Source organism: Tachypleus tridentatus, chromosome 4, assembly GCF_004210375.1.
Source record: "Tachypleus tridentatus isolate NWPU-2018 chromosome 4, ASM421037v1, whole genome shotgun sequence".
NCBI classification, from domain to species: Eukaryota; Metazoa; Arthropoda; class Merostomata; order Xiphosura; family Limulidae; genus Tachypleus; species Tachypleus tridentatus.
Window position 1 is genome coordinate 82,666,845 of NC_134828.1, and position 16,774 is coordinate 82,683,618.

Here is a 16,774-nt window from a genome sequence, read left to right on the forward strand (position 1 = left end):
GTTGGGTGAAAAAACATGGCTGGAGTAAAGAAGGCTCTGTTCACACACTGCATCATACATCAGCAAGCACTCTGTGGAAAAGACTTAGATATTTCTTGCGTACTTCATTCGGGGTCATGCACTTAATCATCGCCAGTTCAAGACGTTTCTTGAAGAAATTGATTCGGATTTCTGTGACTTGCCTTACCACACGGCGGTGAGGTGGCTCAGCTGCGGTAAAGTCTTGTCTCGTTTTTATGAGCTAAGAAGAGAAATAGACATATTTTTTATCGAGAAATATAGAGCCGATCCACTTCTGTCGGATCCAACCTGGTTGTCAAAGTTGTCATTTTTGGTTGACATCACATCCCACATGAATGAATTGAACTTGAAACTTCAGAGGAAGAATAACCTTGTCTGTGATCTCTATAGAATCATTAAAGGATTTCGGAGAAAGCTGCTATTGTTTGAAGCACATTTGGAAGGAGGAAACCTCTCTAATTTTCAGTGTTTCAATGAGTTTCATACTTAAATCACAGAAGATGTCAATCTGGAGTTTCAGAAAAAGATTATTGGTGATTTAAATAAGCATTTTTATAGAGATTTTCGGATCTCGACAGAATCGAAAGTGACATTCTTCTTTTTCAGAATCCTTTTGATTGTGTCATTGATGACGTGTCAGTGGAACTTCAGCTGGATGTTATCGACTTGCAAGGAAATGACTTGTTGCGAGCAAAACACAGAGAGGGGCGACTTACTGAATTTTACAGCTGCATACCTGAAGATGATTTTCCAAAGCTGAAGCAGTTCGCATCTGGTATGACATCAGTGTTCGAAACAACTTATGTTTGTGAACAAGCATTTTTAAAAATAAAGTATGTGCAGTTGGTACATCGATCAAGGTTGACTAATGAACAGTTAAAAGCAATTCTAATGATTGGATGCAGCAATTCAAAACCGAACATTGAAGATATTTTTAAAGCCAAACGCCAATTTCATAAATCTCACTAACTTTTTTGCAGCTCAGTGAAAGTCAGATATGTACTCACTATGTGTGATGTGGCAATTGTTTTTGCTAATGTCACCTTCTTTGATAACCTTTTGGTAAATAAAATTGTTGCTTGTAATTCTGTTTGTTTTTTATTACATGTGTGTATTGCATGTTACTCCCACATGGCTAATGTGGCATCCTAAACTTAGTGTTAAGTTTTTCACAGAGAGCTTTCGTTCTAGCTTATGAGCATTGAACATAATGATCATGCGGCCCGCACTTCTCATTTCCCAAGTTATCTGGCCCCCTGTGAAAAAAATTTGGTGACCCCTGCTCTAGTCTTACACTGCAAAATTAGGAACGGCTAGCGCAGATAGCGAAATACAAAAACAAACAAAGGCCATACCCACCGCTGTCGACTGTAGTTTTGCCTATTAAAGGCTCATCAGCACGGGCTTGGGATGGCAAATCAAAGAAATACAGTTTAGCCTATTAAAACCGTGATTTATAAATTTTATTTGTAAATTTGTTACTTTATTGGTAATTTAAAATTACTTAAAAACCCATTAAAGACTGAAAACTGTGTTCATTTTCTCATGCTAGCTTAATATTATACGCCTTTTTTTGGAATGAAAGACGAATGTAAGTAAATAAAGTAAAAAGAATTTCAATATAAGTGCTTCTTTTCATGATATGTGGATCCTCAATTTAATGTTGAAAATAATATATGACTATTCAAAATTATAAATAAACTGACAACTAAATCCACTGGTTTTGTAGGAAACCGCTTGCTAGGTACTAACCAAAGAGATATTGTACTGATATTATTGCAAATTGCTATGATGGAATATTGCAAAAGGTCAAAATTATCATCATAAATATCCATCTAACCCTATTTAAAAAGTTAAGAATATCAATCAAAATATTCACATGTAACATAATGGAATTGAGAGAAAATTTATGTTCGAAGAATATAAAATTACAGAACTAAAATCAGTATAAATGTAATAAAATATGGTTGAAATCGTGGGGTTGGGAACGTGAAGTTAAAAATTACAAACAGCGTGGTTGAAATCAAGTCTGAGGTAATCCTTACTTTAACTTCTAGAAGATGTCACGATACTTAGAGAATAATAGTCATATAATGTTTGTTTAAACCTCATCCATCTTAATAAAGTTAAAAGCTTGCTATTATAACAGCTCGATAAAAGTGTTTAACTATTAAAAGCATAGCTTCTAAATATAAAACAACTCTTCTGTAACTTAAAGACTCTATCCACCACTGTCTTTGGATTTTTATTTAGCTGACTATAAATACCCAAGTATGGCAGTGATTTGTTTGAAGGATTATTTTAGATTACTTGGTGGGACTAACGCAAAATTTAGTTCACATAACAGTAACAGATTATTTCTTCCTTTGTTACAAACTACGTTCACTGTACACAGTTGAAGGTCTAGATTCACAAATAATATTTTCACTTTTAACACAATTTCTTTGTTAACCGAATGGCTAGCTTAATAGACTATAGATATGAAATACAACCAATTACTCTGAATTATCGTTCGGTACTTACTCAGATAAATGCTTCACTGATTGATTGTCAATCTGACACACACTGCTTTCTCGTATTTATAACTAAAGTACTACTCTAGATCTTATTCGAATTTATTAGGCCTTAGCCTTATGCACCCTCTAGCATACATCTATGATAAATTAAAATATTGTAAATATAGCTTACAACACTTCCCCTTCCTAGATTACGAGGTTCTTTAAAAATACTGATACAGGAAACAAAACAACAACAATACACTAGAATGCCCATTTGTAAAGTTTTTAACGATTTTTTTTTCCGATGTTATAAAACAAAAAGCCTTTTGTTGCCACTTTCAGTCCATTCACTGAGGGAGTTGTTAGGTAGGTAGTGTAGCAAATCAGTTTGTGGTTCTATCTTTGACGATCCTCTGAAAGTAGTTTCAAAATGAACCCAGCCTATTCAGTAGGTTGACCTTTCTTGACAAATTCTTCTCTAAAGTTACTCAGTCAGCTGTTTTCTCACTATAATATTTTTAAAAATCGTGTGGAATGATCCTTGATGTGGACTGCCTAACTTTCCTGGATAAAGTTATGTACGACAATTTTATTATTCAGATCCACAAGAGTTCTTCCAATCATCAGTCCCTTAAAACATGTCGGAGTATTTAGTACTACAATGCCTCAGTTACAAGATGTAGGTTTATTCCTAATAAATCCTGGCATTAGTATTTCACTTCTTGGTGGTACAATGACTACTGTCCCTGTATTTCTTGGTCATATACTGTGAAACTAGTCAAATCTTGTATCCATGTTTTTGCATTAAGTCAGTATTCAAAATTCACTTTTTCTCAATTTCAATTACCCACACATCATGAAGTGAAGATTCATACAGTAAATGTAGTTACCAACTTTTCTTTGCTGGAACCTTGTCCACTTGCTGTTTGCACCTTTCCATCTTCTTTCCCCATTACTGAAGACAGTTTCCCACCTTTCATTACAAATTGAGTCCAGCTATTGTAGTAGTAGAATCATTGTTAATGAACATACTGCAAAATTCCCCACCAATAAACCTAATTTTCAGAATTTTATAAGGCATCTATAAATTAGTCATGGGCTAATGAATCCATCATTTCACGTGGAGCTTTTAGGTAAGATAACTGGGAAAGCCTTTCCTAGTTTTCATAAACTTTGGTTAATGACTCTTTCCTCCTCCATACCTGTTTCCAGAATTTTGCTCTGGATACTTCCTTTCGAGAGCCACCCAATCCTATCAGACAAGGTGACTTTTAATGCTTCTAAGTTATTATGGATCTCAGGTGGAAAGTTACTTAAAGCTGCTCCTTTTAAATTGGTAATAAGATAAATATCACGTTCATTACTAATCCACCTATTCTCTCTGGAAATTATTTGAAACCGAAACTCGTATGTCTCCATTTGTATCTTCCATCGTAAGTCATTGGTGTTCCAATTGGCCAATGATTTTGGACTGGCCAGTTACATTTTGGAATTAATTTATTAGTGTACTAATCCAGGAATATCCTGTTTACACAAAAGTAGACCAAATAAATTATCCTATTCCAAATTTTACAGTAAGTGTTATTTTAGGTTGGAATCGTTGGGTAGCCTTAAAGAAAGGTATGGCTTGTTTAATCTTTGCATTTACCATTTTGATTTCCCAAATGTTTTATCTTGTTACTGATATATTTTTTACTTTATTGATTATGTTGTTATAATCTTTATGTATTTTACTTTTAACTTTGATGATGTCCTTTTGTGTTCCTTCAATCTTGTTTTTGCAATTTTTCTGGACTATCTTAATAACTTTATCAATCATATTTATTTTTGATTTTAGTTATTATTTAAATCGTAAGTCCCTTTCTTTTGACCCTTCTCTTAAAGTATTTTTTTCTTATTTCAATTGCTCTTTAACTGCAATAAATTACCGATATTACCTCATAAAAAATTTCAGAAACTGTTTAGTTAATGTTCTGTTTTATTTTCAACAAAAATAATCAACTTCTCACACAAATTATTGTAACGTTTTTTCTTTAGTTATTTTAACTTATTTGGCAAACAGAATTGGAAGTCCAGTTCACGTAACGATAAAAAACGAATTTATTTCTTTACGAAGGTTTGCTACAAGTTATTCGTACTTGTACCCAGCTGCAAGCCTATATTAAGAAATACAGTTTTCATTTTAATATTTTTTGTTAACTAACTGATAAACTTAATGAAGTACAAACCCTAAATATGCGCGATCACTCAGTTCTCTAAATTTTCACTGACCGTTGAAACGAATATTTGACTGACTAATTTCCATTCCGATACTATCTAACTGTATTTATTTGTACTTCTAACTAATGTACTTAGGGAAGGCAAGCGCAGATAACCCTCCTGTAGCCTTGGCAAATTCAAAACAAATTAACTCTTAACTTCATGCGCCCTCTAGCTAGTATCTAAAATCAAGGTAAGGAAAGAAATTATAAATATTTGAACAGGGTGATATTCAAATATTAAGGAAAAATTTTAAAAATTAAGAGAAACTAGGAGAGAACAAATTTTCAACAACTCTGGCCTAAACCCTTCTGGTATCAATAGTTCTGAATAGTTATAAGCCTAATGGTAAAACTAGAGTCCAATATTGAGATAGAATTCACGCGTCATTTAAAAGGCGCATGCACAAGAAACAAAACCATTGTACAACTACCTTCATTGAAACGTAACTCACTGTAGTGATATTTTGGAGAATGTGAATATTTAAAATGCAAGCAAAAAACACGAAGTTTTGCAATAATTCCACTTAAAAAGTTATCGTTATATTCGCCATCTGATTTCCGTTATTAATTAAGATTGAAAAAACTACGACTCTATTTTATTTTTTTACACAAGAGCTACGTGGGTATAGCCATCCCTAACTTTGAAATGGTGTACTAGAGGGAAGGCAACTGGTCAACAGCACTTATCACCAACCTTTGGCTGAGTTAAAAGTGGTTTTGATTCTTACAGCACACTTACAGGCCGCAACTGCGGAGAACAATTTGTGGCAATGGGCTGCGAAATGAATCATCAGATCCATAATTCTAGACACCCTAAACACTAGGCTATATCCAGACCGATGGAAATTTTGTGCAATATTTATGTAACTTATTTGACTTGCAAAAAAACCTATTAGCCAGATAGAAGGAAATTCATCTGGAAGTGTTAGGGATTACAGTGACAACTGTGAGCCAGCCTTTCTTCCACAGTTTGGTATGTGACGACATGCAAGTGGCAGGATATGGGAGTTATATATAAACCTGAATTTTGTACGCATTCCAACTTCTGAATAATGAAAAAGCGGTTTGTACGTGTTTTTATATTATTATTTGTAGCGTGGTTTTACGTACCGTTAGACTGTGACGTTCGTTATGCCATTACTGGAGTTTGTGTAATCATAGCTCTCTTACGAAACATCTAACTACTCACTGACTCATGTCCATGACGTCACAGTTCTGCAGGTTAATAACTTGACAGTTTGTAGGCGACCAAAGCAGGTTTCAGCCTAATAAGTTCGCTCACGTACCCACACACAGGATTGCTTACTCCAACAAATGTTCCAAGGAACCATGAGATCAAAAACTCAATATATCTAATTATCTTTTGTACTACCACGTGCAGTTATAACACATATTCACGTTTAAAATGTATATTATACACAAATACGACAAATATCTGGTGGAAAAACATAAATACATATTCAAGTGTACTTTTAAAAATGTCCAAAATTGATGCAACGGTCAGTAATAAATCATAAATTTTAAACGTAAAACTTTGTTTCTGTTACGTAACAAGACATACGTTTTGAAGAATACACTCCCTACCGTCGTGTTTAAATAAACACATGTAAATTAACAAGTGCTTAAAATTACAACAGCCTTTAAGACCTACGACTGTGCAAGACAAGGGGGCAAATGTCTTAAAATATACTTGATGTGGGGGCTCAATCACCAACAAATTCCACGTTATGTTCACTAGTATGCCAATACACTGATCTCTCATTTCTTTTATCACCACAAAGTCCACAAACTCGCGTTGTAAAGTCGAACCGTGGTCGTCTGATTTGAATAGTAGCGTGGTTGGTGAAGAACATCATGCAAAACAAACGATCGGAAGTCCCGACATAGGAGAAACTAGTTTTACCACATTCGTGCGTCCTTGCCAGTTACTCGTTATCTTCTTGACAGAAGTTGGTCAACGACGCCTACGTGATTCCAAAAGTTATTTAGCTTAAGTGACCTTGGGAGGTCTTGAAATTTAGGTAGGATTTTGATTGCGCAACTTTCGGCAATTTATTTTTTTTTTAACTTATTTATCCAAATTGAACAAAATTCTTGTTTAGGTTCAATCTGCTCGACAACTCGAATATATTGTATAAATAATGTCATGATTTGTGTTACCATATTTTTATGTTCAGCACTTCTCACTCACAGATTTGGAATACAATAAAGAAGCACTTTGTTTATCTTCAAATATAGTTCTACTTGAAGTTCGGTTATTTTTTAACGATATGTGGATATTTGTCAACATAACGTGAAAAGTGGTGAAGGTTATAACTGTGCTAACCTTTCATTTGGATATGTTAATTTCGTACTTATGATAGAAATAGTAAAGTGCGGTGTGAATTTCAAGCTTAGTGATCCGTTTTCGTGTACAAGTTTTGTTAATTGGGTAATTCATGATATAAGTAAAGCAAGGCTATTCTTAAAGGTCCTTCCGCCTTGGCACCCATGTAACCATTTAAGATATTTCACAGCACGACCCGATAGTAAATACATTCTCACGATTTATCTGACGAAGGCGTCTAAGCGAACAGGAAGTTTATTCAAAAACACTCTCAAGTGCATTCTTCAATCAATAAACACTGTTTGTTTCTAGATTTATACCATTAATACTCATGGTGTTTTGTCATTCACTGCACTTTTGACATTATGAAATAAAATTATTGATTTTTTAAATATATATATATTACTTTTTGTGAATAACTATTTACCAATATAGTCTGTTATCTAACCACCTCCAAATCAGCCCTACAACAGTGATGAACAGGTGACGTCATAACTGGACGTTTTACATCTTCATTAAATTGGTAATTCCAGAGAATAAGTCTACTCATACCATTAAAAGATCAAAGCTGCGAACTACAACATAATGACGTATTTTCATTGCCATAAATAAATAGATAATTTAGTTTGAATGAGCTAAAAGAGACATTACAGATTCGTCTTATGCTGGAAAATAAATCTTATTACACCAAAATACAGAGAACTTGGAAATTCGAAATATATTTGCTCATGCTAATACAGATCTGATACAAATATGTAAATAAAGCAGAAAGATACTGTTAACGGAAAGTGTATCCAAAATATGTGTTAATATGCTCTAATAATTATGAGCAAAAACGGCACATCATGTTAGTGGGTTAACTTTTAGTTCTAATGGCTTGTTTTAGTCAGAGGTTGGTGATAATTAGATTTCTAAGCTATTTCTCACCATTATCATCTCTCATTGGCATTATAAAAGTTTGAAATTTCAATATCCTGTTTGTCATAATTCGAGATTTGTTATTAATATAAGAAAATGTTTCATATTTATCCGAGATAAAAACGGGGGAAGGGAACAGCAACAACAGTAAACAAAAGTTAAACCTAGCTGCAAACACTTGGAAGGCCAGGTCCCCAACCATCTTCAATTGTAAATGCAGCTAGTCAACAGTACCTAACTCTACTCTTGTTTGACTGAATGTTGAGACTTGAGAGCGTTAATAGCATACCCACGATACCAGACAACTGGTTGAAAATCTTAAACCTTCATATTTACAGTTCGGGCACTTTAAACTCTGACATGCTCACTTCAAACGATGTAGAAACTATACTGGACATTTTTATGTAAAAAAAAAAAATCAACACAAATGTCAATAGATACTAAAATTACTCGATACCCAGTTAATAGTTTATTTGAATAGCTAACAAACTTCACCAATATGGACAACATCTGATAAATAATAAAACAAACATCAAGAACTAGTGGAAGAAATGTGCATTCAGCATAATGTTTAACTGGAAGTTAAAGCGAGCTTCAGCTGATGAGTTTTCACAAGTATTGAATACAAGAATAATAAACACGATTTTATTGCTATCGAACAGTGACAAAAACGAATACAAAGAACTGCAAATATGAAGTTAATAACCAATTATTCAGATGTACAATTCCCTAAATCTTTAAAAGATAATTGTTTCCACTTCACCCACGAGTTTAAAGCGATGATCCGAGATATTTGCTTACGTGGGCTATCAAATCCAACTACAACGCGAAATAAGAACAAAGTACGTGTGGTAGAGGTGAGGGTACAGTAGAAGTGAAAGTAAATATCAAAAGAAAAGAAAAAAAGTGCTAGACCACACAACAGAAGAGAAAGCCGGCTGCAAAGTAGGGCCTGCCTATTCTGGTCGTGATCGTTACGCAGTGGTCCCGTGACCAAACTTTCACTGCTTAGCCTAGACATCCGGGGCCCATGGGAATTGTTTGTTCTCATTCTGGAGCTGTATGACTCATTTCTACAGTGAGACTACATGGGTGATTAGTTCCCAACACGACAAAGATAGAATATCTAACACCTATATATACCAATTTGAAATTGTATCGTTTTTTTAAAAATAATTTTACATCTATATGAAATATTTAAATAATTTGCATTTATGTTTAAACAAATCACACCGATAACAAATTGTCATCAAGTTTATGTTAAGTTATTCCAACTCTCAATATCTACTGCGATTGGTCTAAATAATCGTAGCCGTTATTGTTCTTTTTATAGTATACAAAAAATACTTCTAAATTTTTTGTTAGTCCATAAAGAAGCACTAACGTTTGAACTTTGTAGAAGCGAGTTTTCTTAGATATTTCAAAGGAATTAACCACTAAAATGCAATAAAATTACGGGTTACACACAAGGGCACCACACGCCCTATACAAGAATCATAATATCTACAGTTACTCCTTTATATCCAGGCTTTTATGGGACACACTAATTCAACTATTGCATCATGGCCATGCCATGTAACCCTGCATTAAGAATAAATGACTTTCATACTGTGCATATCTGACGATCTGTTAATGATGTTGAACTGCATTTGAAGTTTCCAATTTTTAACGTTTTGTATATTAAACCTAAATCACCAAGACTTTTCAAAATAATCAGACTTACTCTTTCTTACTGTAATTGCGTAATTTCCTTTTATCTTTCAGTTTACTAGAAATTATTAACAGTGACTATTTACAACAAATAAAATCTGTTTCTTTATTTACACTTCTAAAATGTTTTAAACACGTATATAAACAGAATGTGCTAGGAACAAGATTACCACTTCTACACAAACACTGAGTTAATATGTTATGAATTAACAAATATTTGTAACTATATTAAGAAATTATACTATTAAAACAATGACATCTTTATATTTGAGGCTGTATGGTATAAAATATACTGTATATAAGCACCACAGTATCACGAAAAACAACCTGTTTTAAGTACACTGAGATAAGACCCAATCTTATCATATGCACAAAGAACCAATGGTAACCTGATATTTACTACAGCTTGAAACATCATTCAAGGAACCTAGCACATCAGTGATATCCTTCACTAGGTTAAAAAAATGTTTGATCAGATATACATCAAGAGTATTTAAAGATTTTTTATGAATGTAGCCAATCCTCAAGAAATACAATAACCATTTAGTGTTTATAAAGCAATTCCTACAGAAATTCCTTAAAAGTTCTCGGAAATTTGAGAATCATTTAAAATGTTTTTCGAGTCTCTTACATTCTGCTGTCAAATATTGACATTTCAAAATTTATAGCACATTCAGTAAAAACATTATGAAAATGTTATCTATATACATATACAGCCTTCATGAAGCAATATTAGTTATCTTCTTTAAAGCTAATATCATTTACTCTAATATGAAAAAATACCAAGTAATTTAACACATAACAGGCTAATGTATCAAACATTACCAATTTGGGTTTAGCACCTTTTTTTTTGTACTGCTCATTAAAAACCATTACATATTGGTTCAAAGTTCTTGTATACACTTTATAATTTTAGCAGCAAACATTTCAAAATGTCACATATCTATTTTATATGATACAATTTTCTGACCCAAACAAACATCCTTGTAGGATATGTACCTAAGACTATGGAATTTAAGGTAAACAATCCCATAATATTTGTTTTGTAGTTTCATTTAAGGTGTCTGGAAACTTAATATCAAAAACCACATTTAGGTCACCTCTTCGATTTGGCTCCTTAGGATAGGGAAGACCTTGTCCTGCAATACGACGTATCACATTTGGCTTAATTATATCTTTGATCTGAAGAGTCAGTTTTTCTCCACTCAAGGTTGGTATATCGACATTAGTTCCACACAATGCCTGTAAACAAAATTTACTCTAAGAAATTCTTATAAGTACAGTAGTAAGATTAACCAAGTAAAAAACTATTTATATCCTTAAACATGATATTCTACAAAACTAGAAACAGGGTTTATAAAACAAATTTCAACTGCTATTTGTTTTAAAAATTCCACTGAAAAGACAATGTTCAAGAGCAGAATAGGGAAATAAGCTTAGAGAAAACATTACTGGGCCTAAAATGGTTACCATTTCAGGCATATAATTTATAAAACCATTCCCTTTAATAAATTGTCAGTTTATCCACGAAAATGTTAATAAAGTGAAGATTATTAATAAAACACTTTGTAGTGAAAAACAAAAACAATTCTACCTATAAAAAAAAATGCTTGAACAGTTGTTTAATATAGTGCATGAACTCTGTCGAGGTTCCATGAAAGATGAAGATAATACACTAAAAATGCATTTTTGCAATGAAATGACTTATGAGTGTTGTATTTTCAGGCTTAATGTACCTTTATATAAGATGCTAACTATAATAGTTTTTCATATATTAAACATTTATTGACCTTTATTCCTTGTTGTGAGAATTACTTATGGTTAGTAAAGTTCCTTGTAATACACTGCTATATTAGATTCTTAAGGAACTTGGGAAACATTTAAGTAGAATAAAAATTGGTTTGAAAGTAGAAACAAAACGGGACTGTAATACCATTCTCATTGTGAAAATGTGACTAGAAGAGTATTTTGGGATTGTTGTTTATCTTCTATACCATTGATATGGATTATCATATAAGCAGCAAGATTTGCTGGTGATATTAAACTGATAGGAAAGGCCAATTCTTTAGAATAAATTCTTTAAATGCAAGAGTTGGGTAGTCTTTCTGACAGGACTAATCTGTATGAAATTAACTTCAACAATGAAAGTGTAAAGTGATGCACTTAAAAGTTTGGAAACTTTTTTTCTGCCTGAGAGAAATTAGTTGTTGAAAGCAAAAAAGAATTTTGTTGTGACGACTGATTTCAACCGAATGTTTGAAAGTGATGTAAAGAGCAAACAGGGTTCTAGATCTCATATGTTGAGTTTAGAAGTAGAGAAGTTATCAATGAATTGTATAGAAGTTTAGTGAAACTTCATGAATGGTATATGTTTAGTTTTGTTTCTCCTAACTACAATACAAAAACTGATTTACTTAAAAGTGTTAAGAGTAAGCTTCTAAAAATGGTTTCTGGTAAGAAAAATTTAAGTTATGAAAAGACTCCCCGATTTGCTTTGTCAGGAGCATAGAAGCAACTAGGTGTGACCTGATTCAGTTGCTTAAAATTGCTAAAGACTTGGGGAAATGCTCATGTGAAGTTCTTTGGAATGGTGAAAGGATAAAGTTAGAATTATAATCCTAAACATAAGCAGAAATAAGAGTAATATATGAAAGACTAGGTATAGTCTGGTTGTTGGGTGCTTTGTGTGTGTGTGTGTGTGTGTGTGTGTGTGTGTGTTAAAAGTTGCTCACTTGTAGAATGTGGGGTGCACAGGTAGTTTAAACTCTTAAGATTTTGTTGGATACTTTTGTGGATTTAAGTATTTACAATTATGTTGTGTTGGTTTGTTTTTCTGATGACCATGATGAGCTTAATGGCCATCTGTCACTTTCTCATGTTCTTAAGTTACTCCCTTTCACCAACCAGTTGAATTTTAATGTAACCAGAGTTTTATAACCATTAGTTCTCTCCTATTATTTTTCTTACTTTCACTTCTAAACATTTCCTGTAATTAGTTAATTTTTTAATCATGAAAACTAACTTCCAGAAAAACAAAGAACTTACTTCTTTTAAAGAGATTTTAGCCACATACTTAATATCACTGCCTTCTCGTTTGAACAATGAATGAGGTTTGTCCTTAACCACAAATACAATATCTGCAGGAATGGTGCCAACTCCTTGGTCTCCCTCTCTTTGAAAAGTAATCTTGGTTCCAGCTTTCCAGCCAGGTTTAATGTTAATTGTCAATACCTTTTCTTCCCGACGAGTTGAACGACCATCTGGATTCAACACTTTCCTACTGATCTTCATTTTCTTAGTACAGCCTTTAAAGGCTTCTTCTAAGGAGAGGTAAAGGTCATACTCAATTGGTGGATCCTGTTTGTGTGGCTTTGATGTTCCCATGTGTGGGCTCCCTGCAGTAAAACTCTGTGACCGGAAGGGATTATTACGGCTACTACTGCCAAAAGATGAAGTGAATAAATCTGATTCAACATCCATATCATCATCCATAAAGAAGAGATTTGGCCCTCCTCCATGTCCACCAAGACCACCCATGGTGAAAAAGTTTTCAAATGGGTTGTCAGTTCCAAAGAACTGGGTAAATGTGGCTCTAGGGTCTCCATGAAAGGTGTAGGTGAACTGAGGCCCTGAGCCACCACCACCACTTCCTCCTCCACAACTTCCTTTCAGCCCTTCTTCACCATACTGATCATATATTTCTTTCTTCTTCTTATCACTCAGTACTTCATAAGCTTCTGCTACTTCTTTGAATTTTTCTTCAGCTTCAGGACTCTTATTCTTATCAGGATGGAACTTTAAAGCTAACTTACGATAAGCTTTTTTTATCTCATCATCACTAGCATTTCTTTTCAAACCTAAAATTTTATAGTAGTCCTTCCCCATTGTGTTCAACCAAAAAATCTAAATCTGTAATAAAAACAATTTTCAAATTAAATATAACTTTAAATCTTAAAACACACATGGACAGTCAAATAATAAAGCTTTAATTTTACATTTTTTACACATACACACTATTGATTTTATATAATTTAAGTGATTTAATATGATAGTGTTATATGCTACTATCTTACTTAAAAAAAACATTTCCCAAATTTGGCCTTACCAGAAAGAATATGCAAAGGAACTTGTTTTTTCAATTCAACTTGTAACCTCTTGGAATAACCACTTCAAGTTTTTAAAACATCTGTAACTGTGACAATCTAAAACTGTCCAAAACAATCTATGTTATGTATTAACTTCAAAGAAACACTTTAGTCAGTGTTTCAATTCAGCATTAAATGAAAAAATTACTGTTTTTGTTTGTTTCATGTTATATTCTATTACTTAGATAACTTACTTTGGTAAGATTCCAATGATAAGTAGTTACCAGACTTTCCAGGTTTTAGCCTTATTTTGTGTCCTTCTAAAACAGTTAAAGTATTCAATTGTCACAGTTTCTCTCTATCTCAGTGCGAGTTTGATATATACAGTTTGTCACTACATGCAACTTCTTTTAATTTTACCAAGAGAAAAACAGGTCACATAATACTGTTTCCTCCCTCTTTGCTATGTTTCCTTAACCTAACCTTTTCTGTTGTAGAAATTGAAATTTGAACACCTGCCTAACCATAATAAAATAAATGAAAAGTTTTCTTTTCAGTTGATTCAAGACAAATTAGATGCATTTTTATTATGCTTTAAATATGGTTTTCAAAAAATCATATCTGTAGTTTTAAAGCACAATGCAATAAACATCTACTCATTTAGCAAGTGGTTAAAAATATGTTATTTAAAGTTTATGAAACTGTTTCAGATCTATTACAGTATCACTCTTTATGGCAATATACAAGTCCCAGTTTTACCATGGAAGTATGGTAACTAATGACAAGTAGCTGATCAAAATTTATCTTCACGTATAACTCTCCACTAAACGTTCCAAATTTTAAATTTTTAGTTTAACATTGTAATTATTTTACTATATTTAGTCTAATTCAAAATTAACCTATACTGTAAGAAAAGAATATGCCGCCTTCATCTACTTTAAATTATAACTTATACTGCCTCAAGTTAATGGCTTATGAATTTAATCTACAAAATAATTTGAAAGACATCACTATGTCAGACTTAAGTCCACTACAAAATGGCATTAACTATATATACACACATGGGTAATAATTAATGTAAAATAACTTACAGTTTGACAAAACCAAGCTGTAATACTAATGCTGTAGCGCAACACTAATAGTAGTGGTACCAGTGTAGGCCTAGCTGCGGTGCTGCCCACACAACACGGTTGTTCTTTGCATAAGGTTTAAAAAACTTATGACTCTCACACGAGTCACAACCTTGTGTATGATTCAAAACCTTGATTATATCGCTAACACTGAAAAATATGCATAATATGTTTAATATAAAATATACAAATAAGCTATTCAGCATTCAGTGATCCTTCGTCTATTCTTTCCTACAAGTTAAATAAATACAGTAGCCGAGTTACATTAACTTTATAATCTCACAGGGAGATCGTTACAACCACACACTGTGTAAATGTTCAGACAGCTTACGTTGCAACAACGTAAGACAAACTTGTCGAAAGGAATCATTGTCAATTTATAGTATTAAGTAAAACCTAACATTGTACCATTTACGGAACACAAATATTGAATTTGGTTTTAAAGAGTTAAGGACCACAAAATCATTTCAATGTAAAATACGACTTAACTTTAGTAAAATAAGTAATATCAGAATTAAAATTAAATAATCTATTTGAATATTTAGAAAAATCGATTAGGAAACATATTGAAATCTGATATTTAAAAATATTGTATATTTCAAATATTTAACCAAATGTGTTTGTTTTCTTATAGTCGAGAAAAAGCTACTCAAGAGCTGTCTGTGCTATCAATCCCTAATTTTGAACTTATAGATTAGAAGAAAGAAAGCATACTCACAACTATTGGGTTACTCTTTGTGATATGTGAACAAATAATACATTTCAGCCGTCTTTACTTCAGGATTTGTTTCAAGTTTTCGCTTCGTTTATTTCTATTTGGTTCTGAAAACTGTTAAACATTGCTTTGTTCTAGCTGCCAAAGGGATGTCCCAGCAACTTTGCACATCCGTGTTGAAAGGGTAAACAAATGCATTGTCTTTCGCTGACCAAGTGGCTGATATCTGTGTTTTACAGCCAAAATATGCTGTAAAAAAATGACCAGTCACATGATGAAATTATTGCAGTGAAAGGATACGAGGTTTTTTGCAAAATCAGAACCTCTGTACTTTCAAAGTTCTATTTGGTCATCATGGTGATTAAGGAAGAAAGCTGTCAATGCATTCACAACTTCAGTAGTAAGACAATTTTCCCGTTTCTTTGCAGAAATGTTTCTACTTTTGTTTTTTAATATGTTGCAACAAAGATAGTTTCATTTAACATCACACGTGCACAATTTTCTTAATTTTCGCATAGCTTAAAAGTTAATCAGGTTTTCAAATTTAAAGTGCTCTGTAAATTTCTGTTTAATTCTTCCATTATCAAGTGGGCCTATCTAATGCTTGCACAGAAATAAGTTTTTCTGAGAATATAACATTTTGTCTAGCAGAATAGTAGGATTTGGCTCTCAGCCTTGTAATAAAGTCCTAGCTCCAATGTTTGTAGTACGATTTTTTATGTTTTTGGGTATAATGTGGTCCGAATGCTGGACTTGCACATCCACAGTTCAGCACCTTAAACAATAATACCTACTAGACCAAAGAAGTTACTCGAATAATAAAAAAAGTATTTAATATAAATATCCATATCTGGAATAATGCAATGACTAAAAGAAAACTTTAGTGACCTCCTAACTTCAGGAAGTATTTGATATATATATATATTTCTATGGTTGCCACAAATATTGTCAGAATAGCGTAGAAATAAAGTAGAATACATTTCTCTACGTTCTTATTTTATCTACAAGCACTCCTAGATACTTATATTCAAATATATAATAACATAATAACATATACAATATTGTGTACATTGCTGAACTAAGAAATAAAACGCAGAATGGTGAAATAAT

The 16,774-nt window shown here is 32.8% G+C and overlaps 1 protein-coding gene across 3 annotated transcripts; it reads right to left on the reverse strand.

The window, feature by feature from the left end:
* Positions 1-9,749: 9,749 nt before the first annotated feature.
* LOC143249568 (dnaJ protein homolog 1-like) lies at positions 9,750-15,301 on the reverse strand. 3 transcript variants are annotated; one of them, XM_076499667.1, is made up of 4 exons: positions 14,911-15,294; positions 13,840-13,942; positions 12,780-13,643; positions 9,750-10,976 (listed from the first exon to the last, which is right to left on the reverse strand). In XM_076499667.1, the coding sequence occupies exons 3-4, from the start codon at positions 13,617-13,619 to the stop codon at positions 10,749-10,751; spliced, it is 1,068 nt and encodes a 355-aa protein (XP_076355782.1). In that variant the 5' UTR covers positions 13,620-13,643; positions 13,840-13,942; positions 14,911-15,294; the 3' UTR covers positions 9,750-10,748. The 3 variants fall into 3 exon arrangements, with proteins under 3 accessions (XP_076355782.1, XP_076355783.1, XP_076355781.1); XM_076499668.1 differs by lacking the exon at positions 13,840-13,942 and adding an exon at positions 14,074-14,139; XM_076499666.1 differs by lacking the exon at positions 13,840-13,942 and having other exon boundaries at positions 14,911-15,301.
* Positions 15,302-16,774: the final 1,473 nt, after the last annotated feature.